The 12657-nt window shown below is 32.1% G+C and overlaps 1 protein-coding gene across 2 annotated transcripts; it reads right to left on the minus strand.

The window, feature by feature from the left end:
• Nucleotides 1-3575: 3575 nt before the first annotated feature.
• LOC122277521 lies at nucleotides 3576-9251 on the minus strand. 2 transcript variants are annotated; one of them, XM_043087527.1, is made up of 6 exons: nucleotides 9100-9251; nucleotides 8357-8877; nucleotides 6173-6223; nucleotides 4565-4698; nucleotides 4140-4240; nucleotides 3576-4000 (listed from the first exon to the last, which is right to left on the minus strand). In XM_043087527.1, the coding sequence occupies exons 2-6, from the start codon at nucleotides 8786-8788 to the stop codon at nucleotides 3819-3821; spliced, it is 900 nt and encodes a 299-aa protein (XP_042943461.1). In that variant the 5' UTR covers nucleotides 8789-8877; nucleotides 9100-9251; the 3' UTR covers nucleotides 3576-3818. The 2 variants fall into 2 exon arrangements, with proteins under 2 accessions (XP_042943461.1, XP_042943460.1); XM_043087526.1 differs by having other exon boundaries at nucleotides 9061-9219.
• Nucleotides 9252-12657: the final 3406 nt, after the last annotated feature.

Here is a 12657-nt window from a genome sequence, read left to right on the forward strand (position 1 = left end):
TTATCCTCCAATCATATTTTATAATCCTCTATTTCTTGAGCATAATTCATTTTCTGCTCCTAAAGATAGAAATATTCTTTTTCTTAGGCGCATGACTCCTCAAGAAAAGTATAATTTATTGTGGAGATCTCGACAATATCCTTAGCTAGACTATTTGGGGCCTTCCATTTTGCTTTCTTCGCTTTCCTTCCCATTACCCTCTACAAATCAATAATATCATTGTCAAGAACATGCTCCCATTGGCATAATTTATTGAATCTAGAGCAATGAAGGTACGAGTTGGGATCGACGACATCGTGGATCTTCACTTTGAACTATCCTTATAATAATGCTCAACCCATTTTTGTTGATTTTTCAACAGATGCCAACAATACTTGAATGAAAATTGGATTTTCTCTAGTTAGTAGTACATAAGTTTCACTTTGTCAAACTTGCAAAATACAAACAAATAGAAAAACAATTGGTGTGTATTTATCCAAAGCCAAGGCAACACAATATGTACAATAGCAAAAAGAATCTAATGGATAGATATACATTGTCTTGCTCAGTCAAGCCACTTTGATTTAACACTTCCACTTAAGCTAGCTTTGCACATAATTTATTGGTCGCCTTTTGAATCGTTGATCATCGATGTACTAAAGACCCAATGGTTTGCTTCATTGTACTTTGTTTATACTAATTAAAGTATAACAACATTTTCTCTCAAAGTTGAGTATGTTGTTTTTTTGTCTCTTAGATTGCATCAAAGCTAGTATTTAACCATGCCGATACAAATAGCTTATCTTCCTCTTGGGTGAAGTTGGCACCCCTCAATGATTTTTTCATGGTAAGAACCTCTAGTTGAGGTGGGTGTGGAGCGTCTTCCACGGTTCCACCGACACTAGATTGTGTTGAATTTGAATCGAGAAAGTGTGATCAATGTTAGGATTCTAATTTAAAAGGTTCATGAATAACATACTTTCATGCTCTTATGAATCTATCTCTGTAAAATTGTAGACAATGAAGGAATTTACACGTGTTAGAAACTCAAAATCAATGATGAAAGTAGGACTACCAAATTGGCTAAAAAACTAATGGTGTCATAGAGGAAGGGGCAAAAACTTATGGGTGCAACAATCGGTTGCCAATATTATGAGTCTTGACACAGATAATGGCCATACGGGTTACTCTACCATGGATTTTGTGTCCATTTCCCTTGTCCCAAATGAAATTTGACATCATCATGAGAATGAAGAAATCGAAATAAAGAAAATGGATGCACGGTGGCTCTCTAAATATGGGAATTCTCAATAGCGTCCTCAAACCCAAACCCTAACCCTATTTTGGAAAGCCAAATGGGAGTGCTCTAAACTGATGCATTACACCCTCGTTGTCATAGTTAAAATGTGCACCATTTGTATATACTTTTGGTCAATATTGTATGATATCACTTTTCCACTTATTTTTCATCAAGTTAATGGGCAAAACTATCAATCGAATTATAGTTCAATTAGTAGATCCTCCATTTGCAGCAACGGGGAAAACGAGAAGCCATAGATAAAAGAGAAGTGCTACAACCACAAAGAGATCTTATAAAAGTAAATCCACAAACTGATATAACTTCATATGATATATTAAATCTATTTTACAATAACAGCAGGTTTACAATCTAACGTATTACATCAAACCACGTCAATTTGTAGATTTTTTTTTATGAGATCTCTTTATATTTAAAACATTTCTCTAGATAAAATCATCATGGGTGACTCACATGCTAACAAGGATATAATGTGTAAGATAAAAAGAATGCGCGTCCTTAATATGTTAATGTGAGATTGTAAATGTTATTCGGCAAATTTAAAAAGAAATGGACAAAATTAGCTGAATGCATTATATGTCAATTTTTTTATGTAGTATGTAATATAAGAATACAAACGAATCAAGTTATAGTAAATAGTGGATGGTTAGACTTTATTCAGTAAATAGTGGATGGTTAGACTTTATTCATTTAACTTTTATTTTAAGCACGAGATGAACTTGAGTTTTTCATTGAATTAGATTTTAAATTCACCGAAGCTTATTTATATTTGAACAAATTCAAAATTCTTCGTGAACACTTTCATTTTACTAAAACAAATTATTTATATTGTACTTTATATCTTTATTAACAATAGGATTGAGCAAAAATCTGACTGCACTCCGACTCCGTTCTGACTACAACAAAACAGAATCATTGTTGGATTTTTTTTTTTTTTTTAAATTTTTCAATCAAAGTCAGAGGTGTCTCCAGCCCAAGTTCAACTTCAATCCAATCCGACTCTAACTTTACCCTCCTACTCCGAATTAGATATTGTATACATGTTATAAAAGTATATTTATATATAATGATCATATATATTAGTATAATTATAGAATTATGTAACTAGAACTTATATAGTTAAATTCAATAATATACTAGTATGAGCTAATTGCTATAAAATAATATACTTATATTATAATATAAATAGACTAACACTAGTTTAGTATATGTAAATATTATAGTATTACTACCATACATAATCAAGTATAGACATAAGTTAGGCACTAGTATTGAAATAAGTCTAGTTTAATAAATTAATAACACATAATAACATGTAATACTAATGTATAATAACATGTAATTGGACACTATAGTATAAGTCTAGCATATAAATAAATTAGACACTAGTATTTAAATAACTAATAAGTTTAGTATAATAAGTTAATAACAAATTATACTAATTTATTAATTATAATAACATGTAATTAGACACTATAAATAAGTCTAGTATAGAAATAAGTTATAAATAAGTATAGAAATTTGAAAACCCACAAAAATACCTTGTTTGAAAATGGACTAAATATGAAACTAAAAAAAAATAAAAAATAAAATCTAAATCCGACTCCGTTTCGACAAGTAGGAGTCGGAATTAGGTCAGAGTCGACACAAGTTGAAGTTAGAGTTTGGATTTGAACTCCAACAAAATTTGAGTCAGATTTAGGTAATTTGGACATCGATAAAGTCAATACTTACCCCTAATTTATAAGTTCTAACAAACAAATTTTGATTTTCTGTTATTTATAAATTTTATATATGCATATATCAATGGTTATATTTAGAGAAATACTCTAACCACAAAAAAATTATATAAAAAAATCTCACAAATTGATATGGTTTGATATAATTCGTCAGGTTGTAAATTTACTTTTATTGTAAAATAGATCTAACAGATCAGATGAAACCACATCAATTTATTAAATTATTTTGTATAATTCCTTTATGAATGTAACAGTACTCGTTTATAAGGCTTCAAATAAAATGTTTAATTTTATGAATATGACATCCTCTAATCTCTTTAAATATTAAAAACATTCTCAATTAAATATAGAAGTAATACTATAGAAAATAATACATGTGCCATGCTCTTCGCTAGCTACTGAGTTATACTTTCCATAGGGTTTCACAGAAAATAATAATTGAGACACTTCTCTTTTAATGGACATTTTAATATGAAGTTTTGTTACGTACAAGTAAATTTATTTGTACTAATCTACATATCAATACTGCAGCCTTCATATAAAAAATTTAAGCTGACACTATTTTCATTGAAGTCCGACTTTATGACCAATAACTTCAACTTTAGATGAGTGCACATATTAGTGTGTAAAATCGCTTACAACTAAATTTTTCCTTTAATATGTTCCCAATGTTTTTGGGGGGCCGTTTGCATCTTCCTCATATGAACAATCATTGTGGGCTGTTTCTATGTTCACTGCAATATATACACAAGGTATTACTCAATTGGGAAGCAGCAAACTTCTTAAATTTCCACTCTATCAATTGCACTGTCATCTTCGTTTTCTGAGCTGTGCTCCCCTCGAGAGAGGATATTCATAAAGGTCTTTGTGGCTCGGCCAACAGCACGCGAAGTCTTCTTTGCAGCTCCTGCAACGACAGGTTGCAAAGAGATGATGGGCAGGCTTGCTCTCTCTTGAATCATTGCTGTATCGTACAAACAAGTGCAAATATAAAATTAATAACCAGAAACAATTTTTTTTTTTTTTTTAAAAAAAAAAAAAAAGTCTTTGCTTCTTCCACTTCTTTTCCTTTTGAGGTATTACAGTTGAAGCTTTTAACATACAGATGGTTTGCTGTCGAGCAAGTGTTCCAATCTGTCGAATTCCAGCTTCTGCCGCTTGAACCGCTTGAGCTGATTTGGTGACCCCATCAGTTATCTCTTGGCTGGGTACCAATTCGAATAAACAAATACCATAGTTAAAGCATACTAGACAACATCAATGAAACAGCAGGAGGTGGTGGTGGTCATAACATTCAACAAAATGACTTTTTTGTCCTCTTTCTATATTTAATCTCAATACAAAGCGCAGGGGGGAAGCCTTAGTACACGAAGTATACAAGAGGACCCCTATTTAGAATTGAATAAAAAAAAAAACACAGCATTGAACAACATAACAAAAAAATTTAATTTATGGTATCTTTTATAAGTAAAAGAAAACTGAATAATGTTTTTGTTCTCAAGGAGGAGCAAAAGCATCTTATGGTCACCTCAAATCACTTAGTTCCAGCGTAAGGTCGCTGATTTCCATGCCAGACAGCCGAATAGCAGCCATTGTACTGGGGAGCTCCTCACGAGCTGTATCTGCTAGCTTTGAAAGAGATGTTGCAGCTCTCCCCATTGCCTTAAGGACATAGAGGAAAAATAGATACATATATATCAGTGTCTAGAAAACTATTTATAGACCTGCCTATCACATCAAGCTTTTAGAAAAAATGTATACATCTGCAATCAGAACCATCCAAAAATAAGAACAACAACTTACAACTTGCAAGAGAGGACCCTAAACATTAGAATGCACCATCAAAAAAGGCATAAATCATGACTTGCAGTCTGATAAACCTCGTTATAAGATCCAAATTAGAACAAAGAATGAATAGCAGGAGGAATCATCTATATGAAAACCTCTTTAAATCATGAATGCAAGATACTTGTTACATTTTTTAATCTAACAAACTAGTGAGCTTCAAAGTTATTGTAACATCATCAACAGATTATCATAACGATAATCCAGGCACCTCAAATGATCACTGCAATTGCAACTGCATGGCCCAAAAATATAAGATTAAACAGAAAGTGTAAAATGAGGATCTTATCAAATTATTAATTTTTTGAAACAATATGCTTATGAACTTAGGTATTGGCTTTGGAGCAAAATTTGAGACAAGCTAGGGTCCACGTATCTGGTATATGAAAGAAAACCCTCAGTCTTATGCCAGAGCAGAAAAAATTATATGAGAGCACAAGTCAAGCACGCATAGCAGCAGATACTCTAAAATCGGGCAGTAATGCTCTCTGGTGTTCCCGTACAATTGATGGACTCACACAGTAACATCACTGACCAATATAAATAATCAGATCATTAGTCTAAAGAGAGGAAAATTTCAATGCATAAACTCTTTGCCGAAAAAATTAGACTCTTATGTCACCCAAAAGTGCATTAAACTACATTAACCTCAGGAGTATAACCAATTCCTCATCTAGCACACCAATCTAGCAACTGAAAAGCAGTTTTCACAAGATGGCTTGTCCCTAGCATTGCTCTTTATGTAAAGTCTCATCCATCAGTTCAACAAAACCAACAAGCAGAATGTTAATCATACTTCCATAAACAATTAAAAATAACCATTTCAAGGTATGTCCCGAAGCTTTGCCTACTTTTTAATTTTGGATTTAGGCACTGCCAAAATAGGAGAATGTGCATAACTACACATATCAAGCACCCATTGGGAAATTACATCTGATAGTTCAGATTTGACCTTTAGCGATTAGCTGAAAGAGCAAGAGAATGGAAACAATTGTTTGTGAAAGAAGCACTTTGTCACCTATTTTTGGTCCAACAAGGCAAAAATGCAAAACACTTTGTCCCATTACAGGCCCATAAAGGAAACATCAAGAAAAAAAAGGCTGGAAGATTGAAGCATAAATGGGTAGTGACCGTAATGTCCAAGTCACTTAATTCTCATGCTAAAATTTTAAACACAAAAGAAAGGGCAGTCACAATCGTCATAAGTGAGATGAATAATGTTATCATATATAATGCTGGGGCATGCAATACAAAGATATTATGAGTTTAAACAAAACACCACTCAACTTACATATAGTGTTGGGACGGCTGCAATAACAAGGCTAGTAAATGCCACAGAAGTCTGCACATGTTAAAATTAAATTAGATCACAAATAATAACAAAATCAACATAAATCATGGATTGCAATCAAACTTCAGCTTCTAGGGCATGTCAGGAAAATATAGCAAACTTGATGACTATCATAAGTTTGATTACAGCATATTCAAATGAATCAAACCATAACCGATTCTTGTAGTGCATCCCAAAGTATAAACTAATTTATCACCAATTTCTAATAAGACTTCCTGTACGGTACCATGGAACAAATAACACCCTTTTGATAAATCACATATTCTTCTGATTTCCACCACAAGAATTCTTTAGTAGTACTGAGGAAGTTTCAATGAACTATTAACCCCGAGGGGGAGTGATAAAGGCCTTAGTCTTGGTGGTATGTTCCTTCTAGGTTTAAGGTTCGAATCCTCTTAGGTACAAACAATTTTTAGGAGCCATCAGACTGAGAGAATTTTCCCTTCAATTACCCAAGGTGGACTTGCGAGAAAATCCTTGCCGAGAGCTTGTGCACCCCCAGGATTAGTTGGGATACTATTCTCGGACACTAGGTGCCAATCCAAAAAAAAAAAGATTCAATAAACTATTTCAATGTCTCCTTTTTAATAGAAAATAGACCAAAAAAAATCTCCTAATAGTTCATTGAAAATAAAGTATCGTTGGGATGTTGAGATGAGATGAAAAATCTGTAAATAGTAGTGAAATAGTTTGAGTTAAGAAGTTTTTATTAAATTTTGAAAAATGAGAGAAAGACAATTAAATAAAAATATTATAAAGTTAAATATTATTATAATATAATTTTTCTCTTGGAATTTAAAAAAGTTGAAATTTTTTTTGTGTTGTTTTTGAAAGTTTGGAAAAGTTGTAATGATTAGGTAATTATTAAATGAAAAAGTTGAAAATTTTGAAATTAAAAAGCGTTTGTATTTGAGTGATATTTGGATGTCGAGATGGGATGTTCATCTCAACCAGCCCTAAGACAGAACAGTGGAATTTTTCTTATTGCAAAAATTATGAATTGAAAACAATTTCCAATCCCTTCAAAACGGCCAATGCCATCAGCTGCAGCCTTTTCATTTTTAGGGAATATGCGACCTTACATCTAAAAACATATGAAAATATTAGGCCCAACAAAGAGAATTACAAAAGGCTACTTTAAAACTTATTTGGATTGATGCATCACGTCAAATTGTAAAGCCCTTTTAATTGAAAAATGGATCCGAAGTATCAAACCAGTCAGTTTTTAAGCTCTCCCTTTTGTCATTTTCTTTGTAGGCCTGGCATTTCCCAAAACAAATTTGATCTATAAGAAGTACTGACAACCTTTTGGATGTTTCACATGAATATGAATTTGCATCTGCTTATGTGACAAGTTTTTTCAAGGGAACTTCTGTTAATTGGAAAAGTCATTAGAATTTGCAACAATCATAGCAATAGACATTAAAAAGTTAAAATGCAGTAATTTCAGGAATTTCTAAATGCAACTCCTTGGCTTCTTATTTTTAATAGCTCTATTCATACAATGGATTTTCTACGATAACCCATAAGATAAGGATAATGATAGGTGTTATATAGAATCCCACATTGTTTAGGAAGAAAATGTTCTTGCTCTTAATAAGATTCCAATGGGGTTCTAATTGTATCATTGACTAGTCATTTTGGAGTATAAGTCATGTGGTTTGAGCCTTCTATTGGGGATTTACAAATGGTATTAGAGCCTATCACAACAAAAAAATGTGAGACTCTACTTGCGAGGGACTAGCCCAATGAGGACGTCGGGAATTTAAGGGGGGTAGATTGTGATACCCCATATGATAAGGATCAGGGTATATGGTGTATAGGATCCCATTTGCTTGGAAATGAAAAGTTCTTACTCTTTATAAGATTCCAATAGAGTTTCAATTATATTATTGACTAGCTCTTTTAGAGTATAAGCCATGTGGTTTGGACCTTTCATTAGATTGTTACTTTTGCATTTCAACTCTAATGAATAACATGCACTGAAAAACTTAAGTTTGCCACTAAATCCTAGTGGCACATTAGGCATGCCCTATATAAACAAAGAAATCCAATCAAAGGTATTCAAAGCTAGAAGCTCAAACAACAACGCCATTATCTTCAAAAGCCTAAATTTCCTCATACCGTGCAAGCAATGAAAGCCAAGAGGAAGAACGCTTGGTCACTCAAGCTCAGTTTGGCCGCAGGTACAACGTTTGCCGGAACACTGGGGCTCCCCACTTCTACATTCCATCGAGTCTGTGAGTTTTCATCTTCAACCAGGTCTTCTCTCGAAACTTCCTCCAACCCACGATTCTTTAATTGGTCGTTAGATGGTCCTGAGGTATAGGAACTGCAAAGAGAAACCAATCTAGACTGCTTGTACCGGGAATTTAAGGAGACTATGGAGGGGAAAGTAAAGCGTTTTACGCAGTACAAATTTGGATTCTTTGGCTGATAGGATGTATAGGAACAAAACGGATCAAATGGGTGTGAGCAATTAGTACTTATAAGAGCAGATTTCATTGTGAACTCTAGGGAATCGGGGAGATTACCAATAATAACAATACCAATCATAGAAATCTGAGATATTACACGTATTACAAGGGAATCTGAGATATTACAAGAAAATCAATCAAGACTTGAGGTTACCCATAATCCACCACCTGAAAACAAATTCAAGAAACGAAAATAAATAATATATATATATTTATATCAATACAGGATTTACAAGAGTAAAACATAGAAGATGCGGATAAAGAGTGGGTTTCAAGATACGAGTTTAATCGGTCGAACAAACAGGCAATTTAAGGGAAAAGAAAACGGTTTCAAGAGCAATAGTATCCTACCTTGGATGTCACTATAACAAAATTAGTGGAAGGTTGTACCTGGGCCCTCACTGCAACTCTCTACTTCATGTTCGGTGTCCTGGCAGTTCTCTCAGTATATATCTAGAAACTAAAACCAGCCACGACCTTTTTCTCCGTCTCTATTTGTTTTTCCTAAAATAAATGTGAACCCCAATTTTTGTATTTAATTTTTATTTTTAATCTGATCAATTCATTCCTTAATATCGATATGTTAACAGTAGGTGTTGGACCAAGTAGTAAAAATCTTGAGTTTTAGGATAGACTCCCTAGGTCTTAAGCGTAAACAATTTTTAAAAGTCATCGAATTTAAAGATTTTTTTCTTAAATTAATCAAGATGAACTTATTAAAAACTCCTTACCGAAAGTCTATATATCCACGAGATTAATCGGGATGCTATTCTAAAATACCGGGTGTCAATAAAAAAAAAAATATATATCTATATGTTTATGTTCTTTGTGTAATTGTCTGTGTAAATTGCAATAATGATGAATGATAAAAATAATAAAAAAATAATAATTATTTCTTCTTTCAAGTCTTTGATCTTAATTAGAGCTTGCATAAAATAATTTTCCAGGAGGAATCTCTCCCTAGTTGCTTTGAGAATTTGAGTAAATTCAAACAAATACACTAAGATGTTTTTATTTTAACTAAAGCAAACTAAAAATTACTTGAAACAAAGTGAAGGGAATAAGGATAAATTGACCTTATAAAAAGTTACATTATCAAAAGCATTATTTTTTTAATTTCTTTCTCTCTCTCTCTTTTTTAATAATTGGCACTAGGCATTTGGAATAATATTCCAACTGAATTTGGGTATACATGTTCTCGATAAGAATTTTTGGTAGATAAGAAATTTTTTGCAACTCGATAAGAAATTTTTTGTAAATACATATCGAATAATTTAATAAATAAATTCCAATCTAATGAGTCTTAGAAATTATTTTCAGTCCAAAGAGTCGAACATTAAATGTGGAAAGAGCATATCACCAAAATCAAGGGTCTTATTACTTAAGCCAACCCCAAGAATTGTTGTCAAACAGCATTCAAACCTAAGTTAGGCCTCCTTTCTTTGTGTTGGATGGAATAAACCTCATCTTATTGTTTATAATACCATATTTTTTTATGAGCCAAAAAAAAAAACCATTTGTAATTTAGGGCGAGAGATGATATTCTATACCACACACTTTATATATTTTAATATTATTATTTATTATTTATTTATTTTTATTATTTTATTTTATTCTTGTTAAACTAATTGAGTTATTATATTTATTATCAATACGCCACATATTTATTATAGAAAAAATAAAAATAAAATAAAAACAATATAGTATATGGTGTATGTAAATAATAAATAGAATTATTCTTTATAAAATTGGGAGCATTCGAATATTTCCAAGTTACTTATTCCTTTTGTTCAAAAGATAAAAAATGTTACCTATCCCTTGGGCTGGGCCCTGTCCACAACGATGACCACGCGGAATGAGCAGAGCAGATATTTGGGCCCATATTAATTTAAAGAAAATGTTAGTCCACCTGTGATTGGGAATGTCAGTACCATGCATTGAGATCAAACCCAGCATTAATAATCTTCCAGGTCTTTCGTAAAGTTAAGAGACAGATTGTTAAAAAGTCATTCTATTCTTAACATCGTACACGTTATTGATGTTACACGATTTGATCTATAAGATTTATTAATGTCGAAAATAGTACAGCACGACGAAATGGAAGAAAGAACCATTCACGACCTATTGAAATAGTCTAATACCAGATGAGATGATCCGAAGTGGTGGTATGATGTCTGTCAGTACATTTATAGCAGTTAATGAAAAGTAAATACAAGAAATATAAATAGAGATATAGGTACACAAATTTATTTGATTCGGCACAGTTGTTTAGAAGGTAAATCTACCATAATATAGATATTTTATAATTTTTTATAATCTCTCATTTTTATCTATATAATAGAGGATGAAAACCTATTTTCTAGAAAATATAAATCTTGAAACTCTCGTTTTGAGGTTAAAAATAATGCTTTGTATTCTTGTAATTCTCCCCTAACCTCATCTCTCGTATTCCTTTTATTTTGGTCTTGGAAGTGGTGATGAAGGGTTGCTTTTTGACTTACTTTTTCCCTCATTTCTTCTTTTTCTCCCTTTTTCTCTAACACATTGCCTCCCCTTTTTGTCTTGTCCCTCATTTGTATCTATATTTCCACTCTATTTCTACTCATTTTTCCTGATCTCATCTATTTTCTCCTCCCCTTTAGTTTGACGGTGATTTGGGCTTAGTAGGTCTTGCCTAGGACTAGTGTATTTACCCCCAACAACACTTAAGTTAGTAAATTTTCTTTACAAATTAAATTCCTTTCACATCAAAAATATGCAATGTTTGCACTCCACATCGACTTATGAATATAATTTTTTAATATTAAAACATATATGTTGAGAAAAATCTACTAATTATTTTTTTCTTTTACTTTGATTCATTCCATTTCTTCATCATGATTGACTATGCAAGTTTCCAATCTTGGTATGATAGATTCCTAATCAGCTCAATTTGAGGATATATAGCATAATGAACTTTATGTTAATGGCATCTGATAAAATGAAGACCCTACCCTTCCTCACATTTCTTGTTTTGGCCATTAATGATTTCCTCAACCTCCCATTGAGGATATATAGCATAGTGAACTTTATGCTAATGACTAAAGGAATTCCATACTTCCATTGTACCCTTAAACTCAATGAAACTTCTAACTTCAAAGTGTTATTTCATTGAAAAAAGCAAGTAATATGAATTGGCAAATTGAGGCACCTCAAGGCCTAGGATTCTATTTGCAGAAATGTTTGGTATACAGGAAAAATCACGTAAAGGAGATGAATTCCTCACACAAGTTTTGTATATTGCAATGAGCGGGGTTGGTATATTTTTCCATCAGTGGCCGATGCCTACATACAGTATGGTTGTATGATCTACAACTGTGCTTGGATGAAAGTGTGTACTTGATATATAATATAAATAAGAGAAATGTTTTAGCTAGCCATATAGAAATCATATCAAAGTAAACCTACAAATTGACATAACAACTACTTGATATAATATATTGAATTGTAAAATTATTTTTATTGTAAAATAAAGCTATCATATCAAATGAAGTTATGTTAATTTATTGACTTATTTTGATGGAATCTTTTTATAGTTGTAATATAATAAATAAATGAGAAAACACCTAGGCCAGTTTATGTTATTTAGCATTAAGTCTTGGTTGGTTTTCACAAACCATATAGTCTTCCTCCCTAGTTTAGTTGTATGATCATTGGTCAACTTATAGTCATTTTTTATAGTCATTTCAGATCATTTATTTATTATTATTATTATTATTTGTCATAGTGGGACTGATTCTTCTTATTTAATTCCCAACAAATAGTATAAAAGTTGTGAGCAGGAGCCTATTTTGTCCGTTACTTTTGAATATTTCGCGTGTATATATTATATATATAGCATGGTCCTTGATCTATTTGCACACATGATAGAGAAGTGCCGAGCAGGTGTCCACGTTACAATATGTATAT

This window comes from Carya illinoinensis, chromosome 9, assembly GCF_018687715.1.
Source record: "Carya illinoinensis cultivar Pawnee chromosome 9, C.illinoinensisPawnee_v1, whole genome shotgun sequence".
Lineage (NCBI taxonomy): Eukaryota > Viridiplantae > Streptophyta > Magnoliopsida > Fagales > Juglandaceae > Carya > Carya illinoinensis.